Below are 14611 nucleotides of genomic sequence, written 5' to 3'. Positions count from 1 at the left end.
ACTTCCGGGCTATAATAGAAACCATTGTGCCTCCCTGCCGCGTCCCCTAGCAGCCCCCATGGTATCCAGTAGGGCTGTGCAGGAAAACTCCATTGTCCATGATGCCCTGCTGGAATTCGGGGCACCTCCATGTTGCAGGGAGGACTCCATCTAGCGGCATGGGGGTATTGGCCGGGATAAACTGCTGGCCATATACCACAATGCATGTTATTCAATTTTGAATTACTTTTTCCCTATGTGTTTAAAAAATCTTTGTTTTTTATGATAAGTAATTCTGTATTAAGTAATCTGTAAAATATGTAAAATTTATATTGGCATTTGCATCCATCAGGAGGTGCTTGCTTCCTGGGATTGTGTTCTTTATTGTTGCAGATCAGACATGAGCCTTACACATGAACAGGGGAAGGTGTTATTTGGGCACCGTCCAGAAATAATCTAGACAACACAGATGGCAGTTGCCCATACCTGGTAAGGTTCATAACAGATTCTATGAATATGTAAATATGTGAATGTCTGTAATGGTAAGGATCCATCATGATGCCAGAAACCATCTCAATGCTGCCGAACACTCTGCCTGATCGAGCATGTATAGTTGTCAGCATTCCCCACTGAAGAAATGGATGATGACTGTATGTTTCATTGGCTACTCTCTGGCCTAAACATGTATGTATAAATACATTGTAATTTGGGGGTGGAAGGTAAATTATAAGGCAAGTTAAATATATATATCTCTTTTTGTAGCATAATGTTCTCGTCTGATTATTTCTGCCATTGTTACTAAAGTGCTCTGCCTGCATCAATAAAGAACATAATTGCAAGGAGCAAGCGCCCTCTGCTTAATACAGCATTATATCTGAAAACTAGTCTCAGTGCCTTTTGTTTGCACTCAGTGAAGAGCGCTATACGAAAATAAACTGAATTAAACTGAATTGAATTTAATTTGATAGGGACAGCACAGTAGTGCAGTGCTTAGTGCTGCTGCCTCACGGCTTCAGGAGTTTGTCTGAATCTTGGTTTGCCCATTTGTTGTGTAAAGTTTACTTCTCTCTGTGTCACTCTGTGTGTTTTTTCCAGATATTCGAGCTGCATATTTTGGGTTAATTATAAGCTAAAAAATGGTTTTGTGTGTGTTTTTGTGCAAGAGCATAGCCTGTGATTGGCTGGTTCTTCCCCCAGATTTTACCTGGAAATGGATGATACCGACAGGATTGACCCTGAGCCCCCACGATGTTAGTTTGAATTAAGTACAGACTAAAAATAGATGGATGTTTATGTCATAGAACAAAAAGCAACATTGCTTTTACAGAACCTGTGACAAAAAAACACCACTGTAGGGTGGCCATTCAGGTTGCTGAAATAAACAACCCAAGTCATCAGTGACCTGACTAGTTTCAAATTAGCCAGTTGCTTTGCTCAGTGTTTTCTGACCTTGTTAATCATTCAACTCACTGAGAACCACAGTGCTGGTCCCTCATCTAATGATACTTCTACCCGCCTATTGGGGTGACAAATGAGCATGCTTAGAGATGACCTCCAGTATCTACCATTGCAAGTCAAACAACTTCATGACAACCACAGTGCTGTTCTCCCTAGGGGCACTCTTTGACAAGAAAACACAAAGTACCACTCTTTCAGACCTTCACAAAGGAACTATCAAATTCTGTCTCGAGATTACTGTTGTTCATCAGTTTGTAAAATGTCAACTTGAAACTTCGTTTTCTTTTTGTTTCCAAATCTGTTTCTAATTTTAACATCTTTAATGCCTGTTTTTGCTCATTAAATCAAGGGTGAGAGATATGACGAGTTAGATCTAAAATATTTGACCATATGTATATGGTTCTTTAACTAATAAGATTCATGTGACATGAATGTGATGCATCATTTAAACCAATTACAATTTTCCTAAACTATTTTGGAATTAATTTTGTCAAAAAGATAACAAGTTGAACTATTCTTTAAAGTGCTTTGAGATAGCAAATCATTTTAGTTGTTCAATGTATTTAGTGCTAAGAATTGTCAGGGCAACTCCTCCCCCTGCAGCAAATCTATTTTAGAGGAAGCATTCTGTATGAGCAGCATTACTCTATTCATAAACGCAGACACGCAATGGACCTCTGTAAAGTTATACTTGCATCCTGCATGTTTGTTCAGTTTGCTGACTCGTGTGATTTTTCTCCTGAAGACTGTGGTGCTTTTGCACCTGGTGATATACTCCTAGGAGGACTTTTTCCTTACTACGCAAAGGTGGAAAATCTGTCAAATTACTCTGAACCTGTAAGCTTAAGCTGTGCACAGTAAGTGTAATTCATTTGTAAAATATTTATTCTGATGACTGTATTGTAAGAGAACAGCAAGAGAATAGGTGTATATAAAGTGTACATATTGAAAATGTAAATGATAAGGCTGTATCAGACAGCTGGGATTTTAAAGATAATATGATTTTGTTATGTAAAATGACATGGTTTTCATAGAAAAAATCCATTTAAATAGTATCATTGATTTAAAGCAATTAGATTAAATTAGATTATTTATTTATGAAAGCACATTTAAAACAACAGAAGTTGCACCAAAGTGCTGCACAAAGAAGCATTAAAATAAACACAATACAAACAATAATACAGAAGCAGACCAAATAAAACATCCCCCAGAATCCCATTATACACCGTGAAAGGCGGAAGAAAACAAGTAGGTCTTAAGACGACTTTTCAAAACCGCAATAAAGGATGAAGACCTGATGTAGAAAGGCAGGTCATTCCAAAGCCTAGGAGCAGTACCTGAGAAAGCTCAGTATCCCCTAGATGTCAGCCAAGATCTGGGAACTACGAGGAGAAGTTGTGCAGATGACCTCAGTGCTCTCAGTGCCAAGTAGAAGGTCACAGATGTATTTTGGAGCAAGTCCATGCAAGGCTTTAAAAAACAAACAACAATATTTCAAAATCATTGCTTTTCAATGCAGTTGGTGTGCAGATTGTATGAAAAGTTCAGAACACGTGATGTTTAATTAAAATTAGAATATTTTAGTTGTTCAAGTGTTTAATTACTTATTTTTTAAATTGGAGAGTCATATTACTTTAATCACTGCTATGTCTGACTTTGCTGTAACTAACCCAATCCAGCATAGGTACTGTAACATGAAACTGGAATGCCTTGACTTATTACACAGTAAGCTAACAATGTCAAGTCATTTTGAAAAGAGTTGCTTTTTTTCTCTCTTGGTTTACTCTTGAACCTTGTGTAGTCTAGTGGCTAAAATATTTGACTTTCAACCACCAAAATGAAAGTTCAGTCTCAAACTCACTGTATGTCACTTGTGCTACAACATAAGAAAATTGATGTTAAAATACTATGTATTTTCTAATGGAGTTAGCCAACAACAACAAAAATAATAATAATGAACTGTCTCCATCCAGGCAAAGAATGTAAATAAACGTATATTTAAAAAAAACTTTTACAGAATAACATTCATCTAAATTATATTTAATATAAGGAGTAAAAAAGGTGGATTGAGAAAGACAGTTTTACCAGTCTCCACAGAATGAGATTTCTCAGCAGCTTAAAGAGCACAGTGTTATCTGGATTTTATCCAGTCTGGTAAATGGGTCACTTTAGGTACATTTACAAAACCATTCTCATCTGGCCATAGTCCAGTTTTCTTTCCTAGAAATCCAGTCCTTGGGTTGAAAACAAGATTTGAATTTGTATGTTGAACTAGATTCCAGTATAGTTCAGATTCTCACGATGCATCCTGTCTGAGAATGGAAACGCGAGCAGTTATTTCGGCATCATTTTCCTTGTAGAATTAATGACTAGTATCATCAACTATTGCCCAAAGTAAACAAAGATAAGTGATGATAATAGAACTCAGTGAAGCCACATGAAAATGCAGTGTTTAATTTCACTTTGAAAATGTAAAAGCAAGATGGGTGCTATAGACAAATAGTTTAGGAACTCCTTTATGGGTGGTAACATATATCATAATCTACAAGTGCATGAAACCATTTTGACATGTTCAGCATATTTTTTCCAGATATAAACTCCATATAATAAATTTGTGTTTATTATTTCACATTATTTTTGTTTATTCCTGTGACTACAGAAGGGTGATATTAGAATGGGCATCTGGCCTTAAGAATTACTGCTTACACACCTCAGAAATTTTGCATTATTATTTTTGATGACATCATATTTTCTAGTGTTGAACTGGTCTCTATGGACACTTTTCTGGTTGCAGTATCGTCACTATGCATATACCAATGGCTGAACTGGCAGTACCCATGTTATGTAAGAACAAGGTATTACAGTTCAAACTTCAAATAAGATTAAAAAATTTCAAGCTGCTTGGTATGAAACCCCATTTACCCTCATATAGCCATGAACTTCAGAGTTTCTTAGTATAAACAATTTCATTTTGTATTAATTTCTTGCCTGTTTGCAATTCTTTCTGTAGCTGAAAAATTATATTTTAATTTTTTTTGTGCCATCATTTTGTTTCTTAAATGGCACTGCCATTTTGAGCTATATGTTGATTGTAACAGTGCTCAGTTGCTACCACATGACAGCAGAAAGTAATTGGCTTGTTCTTATTTGCGATTTCGATGCACTATCCACTTTGTTGAAGTTTCTGAATAAAAAAACAAATCTCTGTGCAATAGCATTTCTAATTTCCTAGTTGAGAAAAGCCAAGCAAAATGACACCTTTTATTGGCTAACTAGAAAGATTACAATATGCAAGCTTTCGAGGCAACTCAGGCCCCTTCTTCAGGCAAGATGGAAGTTTTTGAAAGAATTCACAAATTTGATTATTACTTTATGCATTGGGTTTTTGTTGCAAGATACAATTGGTTAATTTTGGTTTTCACATCTGCCCATTTGACTTTGATGTTATCTCTCATCTCCTAGTATTTAAAATTTGTCGTAATATTTCTTTCAATTCCCATTCAATGTCGGAACACCCACCACCTCAAGATATGGAGTTACACCATAGATTTTGACAGGGAAAATGTTTGAAACATCTTATGGAACACCAAATGGAAGATGAATAACAGTCCAGAATTTTTGAGAAGTAGAGTAAGAAGGCAAAGTATTGCTTGTCCTGCTGCAACTGTTCATTACACAACCATGGAGACTTTTATATTATTCTCTTCAACATTTGAACTAAACAAACTGCTTTGGGGACTATAGCATCACCCCATCATAACAGTCTATTTTGTCTTTGATGTATCACTACTATTATTTCCCATTCTTTCCTACTGATGTTTTGGTACAATGGATATTTTAATAAGCAAATTTCTGGATGATTAATGCTGTTCATAATCTTATATGTTCAGTAAGTTATTTAATTCATGCTGTATTACAAATTATTAGGTTACGTAGGCAATGTTTCTTTTTGATACTGTATCTGTACTTTAGACTGACACAAAGTATTCCCTCCAAGAATTGTCCTCTTTCTTTTCCTGGTAACTACTGATTATTCATTTTTGTAAAGTAAATAAAGTATGTAGGCCTATATATGATCAAATATAATTTTATAATGCTTCATGTCTTCATTCCTGTCCCATTAGCAGAGATTTTGGTTCTGGCTATCAGGCATTAATATCATTTTGAGACCAGCTTTTTGGTTAGACTCAAATTCTGAAGCTGGCAAAAATGCCCCCTATTGTCTATAACACAGAGCAAGAAAACTAGAGTAGCAGCAATGGGCAGTGAAGCTGGCAACTGTAAGTTGCAAAAGGAAACACTTATAATCAGACAAAAAACTTGAGAAAGAAGGTTTGCTGGCCCCAAGTCATTTCAATGAAATGCAGTTCTTCACAATGGGATATTCTTTGTCTCGTAGACACACAATTTACCTTCCCAGAAGCTTTGTGGTGTATTAACAGGTTGCTGTGACCACAAGAACATAATGAATAAGGAAAAGGGGACTGGGTAGTGAAAATTGTTGAGGCCTGGTAAAATAGGCTGAGAACAAGAATGCTGTCTAGTGTGAATTCAACTAGCTTGTTGTGTCTGTGAAAAATCCCTGTATTATGCAAAAGTAGAACTGCAACAGGGGCTTTATTCCAAATATCCCTGAATGGGTCAACTATGAACCATTTTTTGTTGGAAATCAGTAAAAACTCTCTGTTCAAGCTGAAACTTTGTGACTTTTCCTGCATGTCTCCAAATTAATAGAAAATATCATAAATGGTATCTCTTTAGCATAAGATTAAAAAGGCTTTTAGTAAACCATCCTGACTTTACAGAAAGAAAAAGTTTCCAAATATCTTCTTTCTGTACAGCCACAACACATTTTAATCACAGCACTGTCCTATGGATTCATTTTGACTCAACATATTTCTATATTTCTTGAGTTTCTGTAAAAGTTAAATTTTCCCTTAAGACAAATACATCTATCTTACGACAAATAAATCTATCTATCTATCTATCTATCTATCTATCTATCTATCTATCTATCTATCTATCTATCTATCTATCTATCTATCTATCTATCTATCTATCTATCTATCTATCTATCTATCTATCTATCTATCTATCTATCTATCTATCTATCTATCTATCTACTTTAGTAGGTTTTACTCTCTATTTTTAAGTAGATTTTACACTCCATTTAAAATGTCATCTAATCTGAAAATCTGAATTATCACTATCACATGTTAAAATGGTCAATCAATATAAAATAGGTTTGGGGAGAAAAATCTCATTTCTGGGGGCACCTAAAAAGGGGTGTTAAAAAGGTTCAAGAAGACACAGCACTGAGTCAGCGCTCAAATACATTGTGAGGATTAAGGAAAGGAACATCAAACATTCAATGACAGTGTACATGACTTTACAAATAGCCAGAAATGCAGAGAGTAAGTTAAATTAGTAATACCCATTGCATTTTAAGAGCAACAGGGATATATGTTATATTTTATTTTACTACCATCATATTTGGGTAACCCTGTATTCCTAGAATAAATTATTGAAATATACGCTCGAGGAAAACAACAGTAGTAGGGAGGTGCAACCGTTTTGTAAAAAATTGAAAACATAAAAATGAAAGAGTGGTAAACTTTACAACAGACAAGGGGCACTTGAGGTTAATAAGAGAAAATCCCTTCTTTTCTAAATAAATGTGGACTCTAATACTGGCTAGTCTCACGCAAGGTCATCAAAGTTTACCTTACTAATATTGCACACTTGACAATGATTAAAAGTATTTTTATAATGCAAAGGGTTAAGAGGCCATTCATTTTCTTTGTACTAATGCATTTTAAAGTTGATCTGTTTTGTTTTTATTATTGGAAAGCACTTTAGCCTGTTTTCGTGTATGAAAATGTGCTGTGTAAATAAATGTTGTTGTTGCTCTTGTTGTTGATGATAAAAAAAAATATTTTCTTTAAGAATTCATGTAATAATTTCACAATGCTTCTTTATTTTTTTTTACATTTTTTTACCTTTTACATTCTGAAATTAATCTCTTTACACAATTCATGTTAATATATTGCATTCTTTATCATTTTTAGATTGGATATCAAATCATTTGTTAGAAGTCTTGCTATGGTGTATACCATTGACAGCATAAATGAGCAAAATCTCTTACCTGGAATTAGACTGGGATATATAATATGCTCCACCTGTGCATCAGCAAGTAAAGCAATTCAAGCAACATTAGGCTTCTTATCAAAAAACGGCACCTTGCCAATAAGCTGCAGTTATGAAGATTACTTGCCAATGGTGAAAGCTGTAATTGGAGCAGGCTACTCAGAGGAATCGATTGCAGTAGCTAATATTTTAAGTCGGTTCCTGATGCCACAGGTAAGAAGACATTGTTATCCATCTATCCTTTTACTGAAGTAATTTTTTAGAGACTGGTGGAATTTTAGCCCACCCATTCTGCATCCAGTGCAAAGGAAGACTCTGACCTGTTCACACAGAACCCACCCTGAGCTGCCACACAACCTAACAGACAAATCTTTGAGATTTGGGAGGCAAGCAGTATTACCCAAAGAAAAATGCATTGAGACAAGGGATACTGTAAATATGTAGTGTAAATTCAGCGGAGGTGATAATAGAGCTGGGATTTGAATTTAGCCTCATGGGACAGCACAAGCCAAGAACCCCTTGCTGCCTCTAATTATTTCTAATAGTGAAAATAGTAAATGCACCTTTAATATATTACAATTTCAGTGTATTAAATAGTTTGGTTATTTAGGCTGCCTTATAATATGTAACAAACATTTGTCACTGCCTGTATGGATACACAAGTTTCCTCAGGCATTCTACTTGGTTAAGCACTACATTGTTCTGCTAAAAAATGTTGACTTGTGGTTGATTCAGAGTTGGGTCTTCCAAATCAAGATATCCTTTCTGACCTGCTATGGTCCTTCACTAGAAAAAGCTGACTTAAGATACTGTCAAGGTCTGTAATGTTGCAATAATATCATAAAAGAAACCCTATTTTTTCAAGGATTTGTCACATCAATGTCCATAGAGTCCTGAGGAAATGAAACTCACCACTGGCCATATCCTCTTCACAAAACCTTGGCTTAGGCATCCTTTGTTACCGAGTTAAAATTTTCATGATACAATCTCTCCAAAATGGCATTGCATTTTATCAGCGACACATTATTTGGCATCTGACCAAAATCAACCCAGCGAACATTAGAAAGCTGATGACAGCACTTCTTAAACACGAGAAACTTATGACACATCTGATTGCAATTTCAGGATGGTCAAAATAAAGTATGAGATACAATATACCTGAGAAATGCTATTGTTATTTTTAAAACAGAAGGTGACAGTAATAGGAAACTGCATATTATGTAAATGAAAAGATGTGGGGAAAGTTCAATTTTCTACTTAACCTATGTTTACCCTTTTTTATTTCAGCCTATTGATTCATGTAAAAATAACATAATCAGCACAATGACACAGTGGCCACCACTGCTGTCTCACAGCAGCAAGAGACTGTGTTTTAATCCCAGGCTGGCCACTATCTGGAATCTGTACATTCTACATGTCTATGAGAACATTCTCTTTACATTTTTATGAGTACACTCCAGGGTTCTTCTTAAATCCTAAAGACTTTCAAGTTAAAATGATTGGCTGCTCTAAACAGACCTGACACAAGTGAGCATTGCTGTGAATTTTTCAACATTCCACAATTCTATCCATCCATCCATTTACCAACCCGCTGAATCCGAACACAGGGTCACGGGGGTCTGCTGGAGCCAATCCCAGCCAACACAGGGCACAAGGCAGGAACCAATCCCAGGCAGGGTGCCAACCCACCACAGGACACACACAAACACACCCACACACCAAGCACACACTAGGGCCAATGTAGAATCGCCAATCCACCTAACCTGAATGTCTTTGGACTGTGGGAGGAAACCGGAGCGCCCGGAGGAAACCCACGCAGACACGGGGAGAACATGCAAACTCCACGCAGGGAGGACCCAGGAAGCGAACCCAGGTACGCAGGTCTCCCAACTGCGAGGCAGCAGCGCTACCCACTTCGCCACAATGCCGCCTCCACAATTCTAAAATTGGATAATTCAGTTTTGGTAAATGTATGTATTGGTGAAACTTTGTTTCTTAATTCAACCTAGGGCTACAGCTTTTAATGGCCTTAGTTATTAAAAATCTCTTGTAAACATGATAGGTGTTTAAAAAACATGGAAATCTGAGAAACTGACATCTTTTGTGTTGTTCTCAGGAACTTCATTGAAATTCTTCAGTAACTGTTTTGCCTTGGAGGGTTCTGTATTATTACCTGGGTATTATGCAAACAAAGTTCTTGGTTTTGAAAAAAAAAAAGTTTTACAAGAAAACATAATTAAATAATTATTCCAAAAGTTAATAAAAGACTGATGGACTCTGCTAGTAAAATCATAATTTATTCTGTCTCTCTGTTTTAAGAATTCTATTAAATCCATACCTCCATTTTTTGAGCTCCAATTATAGAACTGAAGCCTATCCAAGCAGATATGGGTGCCAGTCACAAACCCTGAATGAGAAGTCAAGTCATCGCAAGGCACAACCACTCACTTGGCCAGAATCACAGAGGGCCAATTTAAAGCTACCAACCAAACTTACATTTACATCTTTGAAAAGCGGAAAGGAAACAAAGTAGTGGCATTTTGGCATGAAGTTTGGTTGGATAATAACAGTATTTTCCTGTATGTGTGCAGACTTCTCTAACATTAGCATTAACTTACTTATTAATATATGTCCCTCTTCTGCTAATGACTAGTGAAATCTGCAAATTTTTGCACTGTTTGCATCACAAAAAACAATGAAATCCTAGTTTCTAGTCTTTCTTGATTGTCATTAGATCATTGTGATACCCTCCAACATCATTATTTAAAATGTTAAGTTAACTGAGCGCCTTGGGATTCCTCTACTGGCTGAAGTTCTTAGTTTATTTACCTTTTGTTTACTTAGGGGGCATTTTTTTATATCCATCCATCCATCCATCCATCCTCTTCCGCTTATCTGAGATCGGGTCGCGGGGGCAGCAGCTTGTATTCGTGATCTTGTTCTTTTGGTCACTACACATAGCTCATGACCATAGGTGAGGGTAGGAACGTAGATCGAACAGTAAATTGAGAGCTTTGCCTTATGGCTTAGCTCCTTTTTCGCCACGACAGACCAATGCAGAGCCCGCATCACTATGGATGCCACACCAATCCGCCTATCGATCTCCTGCTCCATTCCTCCCTCACTTGTGAACAAGACCCCGAGATCCTTGAACTCCTCCACTTGGAGCAGGATCTCGCTCCCAACCCTGAGAGGGCACTCCACCCTTTTCCGGCTGAGGAGCATGGTCTTTGATTTGGAGGTACTGATTACCATTCCACCCGCTTCACACTTGGCTGCGAACCGATCCAGAGAGAGCTGAAGATCACGGCCTGATGAAGCAAACAGGACAAATTCATCTGCAAAAATCAGTGATCCAATCCTGAGCCCACCAAACCGGACCCCCAATGCCCTGGCTGCGCCTAGAAATTCTGTCCATAAAAATTATGAACAGAATCGGTGACAAATGGCAGCCCTGGTGGAGTCCAACTCTCACCGGAAACGGGTTCGACTTACTGTGGACCAAGCTCTGACACCGGTTGTACAGGGACCGAACAGACCTTATCAGGGGTTCCGGTACCCCATACTCTCGGAGCACCCCCCCACAGGACTCCCCGAGGGACATGGTTGAATGCCTTTTCCAAGTCCACAAAATACATGTAGACGGTTGGGCAAACTCCCATGCACCCTCCAGGACCCTGCCAAGGGTGTAGAGCTGGTCCACTGTTCCGCGACTAGGACGAAAACCACACTGTTCCTCCTGAATCCGAGGTTTGACTATCTGACGGACCCTCCTCTCTAGGACCCACAAATAGACTTTTCCAGGGAGGCTGAGGAGTGTGATCCCTCTGAAGTTGGAATACACCCTCCAGTCCCCCTTCTTGAAGAGGGGGACCACCACCCCGGTCTACCAATCCAGAGTACTGTCCGCGATGTCCATGCAATGTTGCAGAGGCATGTCAACCAAGACAGTCCTACAACATCCAGAGCCTTGAGGAACTCTGGGCATATCTCATCCACACCCGGGGCCCTGCCACCAAGGAGTTTTTTGACCACCTTGGTGACCTCAGTCACAGAGATGGGAGGGCCCACCTCTGAGTCCCCAAGCTCTGCTTCCTCATTGGGATTGAGGAGGTCTGCCAAGTACTCCCCCCACCAACCCACAACGACCTGAGTTGAGGTCAGAAGCGCACCATCCCCACCATACACAGTGTAGACACTGCACCGCTTTCCCCTCCTGAGACACCGGATGGTGGACCAGAATCTCCTTGAAGCCATCCGGAAGTCGTTCTCCATGGCCTCCCCAAACTCCTCCCACACCCAGGTTTTTACCTCAGCAACCACCAAAGCCGCATTCCACTTGGCCTGCTGGTACCTATTAGCGTCCTCTGGAGTCCCACAGGACAAAAGGGTCCTGTAGAACTCCTACTTCAGCTTGACGGCATCCCTCACCGCCGGTGTCCACCAATGGGTTCGGGGATTGCTGCCATTACAGGCACCGACCACCTTTCGGCCACAGCTCCGGTCAGCCGCCTCAACAATAGAAGTATGGAACATAGCCCATTCATATTCAATGTCCACCCACCTCCTTCGGTACATGGTCAAAGTTCTGCCGGAGGTGGGAGTTGAAATAACTTCTGACAGGGGACTCTGCCAGACGTTCCCAGCAGATCCTCACAATACATTTGGGCCTACCAGGCCTGATTGACAGCTACCCCCACCATCGAATCCAACTCACCAGGTGGTGATCAGATGGTGATCAGTTGACAGCTCCACACCTCTCTTCACTCGAGTGTCCAAGACATGTGGCCGCCAGTCTGACGACACGACCACAAAGCCGATCATCGAATTGAGGCTAGGGTGTCCTGGTGCCAGGTGCACATATGGATACCCCTATGCTTGAACATGTTGTTCGTTATGGACAATCCGTGATGAGCACAGAAGTCCAATAACAAAACACCGCTCGGGTTCAGATTGGGGGGGCCATTCCTCCCAATCACACCCTTCCAGTTCTCACTGTCATTACCTATGTGAGCACTGAAGTCTCCCAGCAGAACGAGAGAGTCCCCAGATATTGTGCCCTCTAGCACCCCCTCCAGGGACTCCAAAAAGGGTGGGCACTCCAGACTGCTGTTCACCGCATACGAGCAAACAACAGTTAGGATCCGTCCCCCCACCTGAAGGCGGAGGGAGGCTACCCTTTCATCTACTGGGGTAAACCCCAATGAACAGGCTCCAAGTCGGGGGGCAATAAGTATGCCCACACCCACTTGGCGCCTCTCACTGGGGGCAACTCTAGAGTGGTAGAGAGTCCAGCCCCTCTCAAGGAGATTGGTTCCAGAGTCCATGCTTTGCGTCGAGGTGAGCCCGACAATATCTAGCCGGAACCTCTCAACCTCGCGCACTAGCTCAGGCTCCTTCCCCTTCAGAGAGGTGACATTCCACGTTCCAAGAGCCAGCTTCTTTAGGCGAGGATCGGACCGCCATGGTCCCAGCCTTCGGCCACCACTCGACACACTGTACCCAACCTCCTATGCCCCTCCTACAGGTGGTGAGCCCATGGGAAGAGGGACCCACATTGCCTCTTCGGGCTGTTCCCGGCCGAGCCCCATGGGTATAGGCCTGGCCACCAGGCCTGACTCCAGAGGGGGCCCCGGTGGTCCGCATCTGGGCGAGGGAAAACGCCATCCAAAGTTTTTATTCATCATAGTAGGTTTTCTGAACCGCTCTTTGTCTCATCCCTCACCTAGGACCAGTTTGCCTTGGGTGACCCAACCAGAGGCAACAGAGCTCCTGGGATCATTGAGACACGCAAATCCCTCCAACACGATAAGGTGGCGGCTCGAGGAGGAGGCATTGTTTTATATTAATGTTATTTTCATGTATTATGCGCTTTGTGTACTATGCCTTGGCTACCTGCCCACTGCCCTATAAATCAAAATTCACATTTTCTGAAGAATGCATTTTTTATCTTATAAAGATTTTTCAGTTCCTGTTTGTATCTAACCAGGGAATTTGATTGTGTTTTCCCTCCAAGTGGGAATTATTGGAACTGCTTTTGAAACTTTTGGGCCTTACATGCTTTGGAACTCCTAAGTTCACTCAAGCAATTACCCACTGTACAGGAAAATATATTGGCTATTAAATTCTTAAATTGAAATATATCACCTCAGGTTTGGAACTGAATGGCTTTTTGGTGTAAAAGGACAAAAAACACACATGAAGCATGCAGACTAGATACAATGCACACATGGGACACAACTCTGGAGCGCTCTTGCAACAGTGTTATGTGACCAGATGTTTGTTGGTGTTATGAAGTGAAGTTTTCCATATATTGAAGCTTTTCCATAGACTTCCTTTGCATGCCTGGAACAGGCCTTACTCCAATTGGATTAATCCCAGTTCCACTGGCCTGCACGAGGCTTTACAGGACTGAAAAGGGTATTAATCCTCAAAATAAATTCTTCAAAATATAACACAACGCACCATAGAAGTAGGGATAACCTTAAACCATTAATTTGTATTAAAAATTGTCAAAAGATCTTTATGAATAAAGGATTTATTAACTAAAAACAACAAATAAGGCCAGAATTAAAAAAAAAACAAGAAAAAGGCAAAAGAATCCAATAATTAAGAGAAAAAAAAATCAAAAGAACAGAACCACCCCCACCCCCAATAATAATCACAAATACTTCAATGTAAAAAGAATTATCTCTGGCTTTTCTGTCTTCCCAGGAGACTTATAAAGCAACAAGAAGGGGCACATGTGTCGTGATGTCAGGGTGGCTTCACCTCTTGGGACTCCACCCACAAGAAACAGGGAAAATAAGCACATTTACATAGACAATACACAATAAATCAAAAATAAGCAAAATTGACAAAAATAATGTAAAACTCCAAAAAAATTATAATTCAAACACAACAGAATCAACAAAATAACATTAACAGCAAAATAACAATAAAAATATAAACATATGAATCCATGGCAGATGCATACCTGTTTTTCCGCAGCATGACTCTACGCTTCTTGAAATTAGATATAATGCTA

The 14611-nt window shown here is 39.7% G+C and overlaps 1 protein-coding gene across 1 annotated transcript in view; it reads left to right on the top strand.

Annotated features, from left to right (window-relative positions):
* Positions 1–2094: 2094 nt before the first annotated feature.
* The window catches only part of LOC114649421 (G-protein coupled receptor family C group 6 member A-like), a 38053-nt gene continuing 25536 nt past the window's right edge, over positions 2095–14611 (top strand). The window contains exons 1-2 of the mRNA XM_028798913.2: positions 2095–2294; positions 7506–7797. Coding sequence (XP_028654746.1) covers positions 2107–2294; positions 7506–7797 — 480 coding nt within the window. The 5' untranslated portion in view covers positions 2095–2106. The remainder of the gene's footprint in view (positions 2295–7505; positions 7798–14611) is intronic.

Source organism: Erpetoichthys calabaricus, chromosome 3 (assembly GCF_900747795.2).
Source record: "Erpetoichthys calabaricus chromosome 3, fErpCal1.3, whole genome shotgun sequence".
NCBI classification, from domain to species: Eukaryota; Metazoa; Chordata; class Cladistia; order Polypteriformes; family Polypteridae; genus Erpetoichthys; species Erpetoichthys calabaricus.
This window is presented reverse-complemented; position numbering and strand designations above follow the sequence as displayed.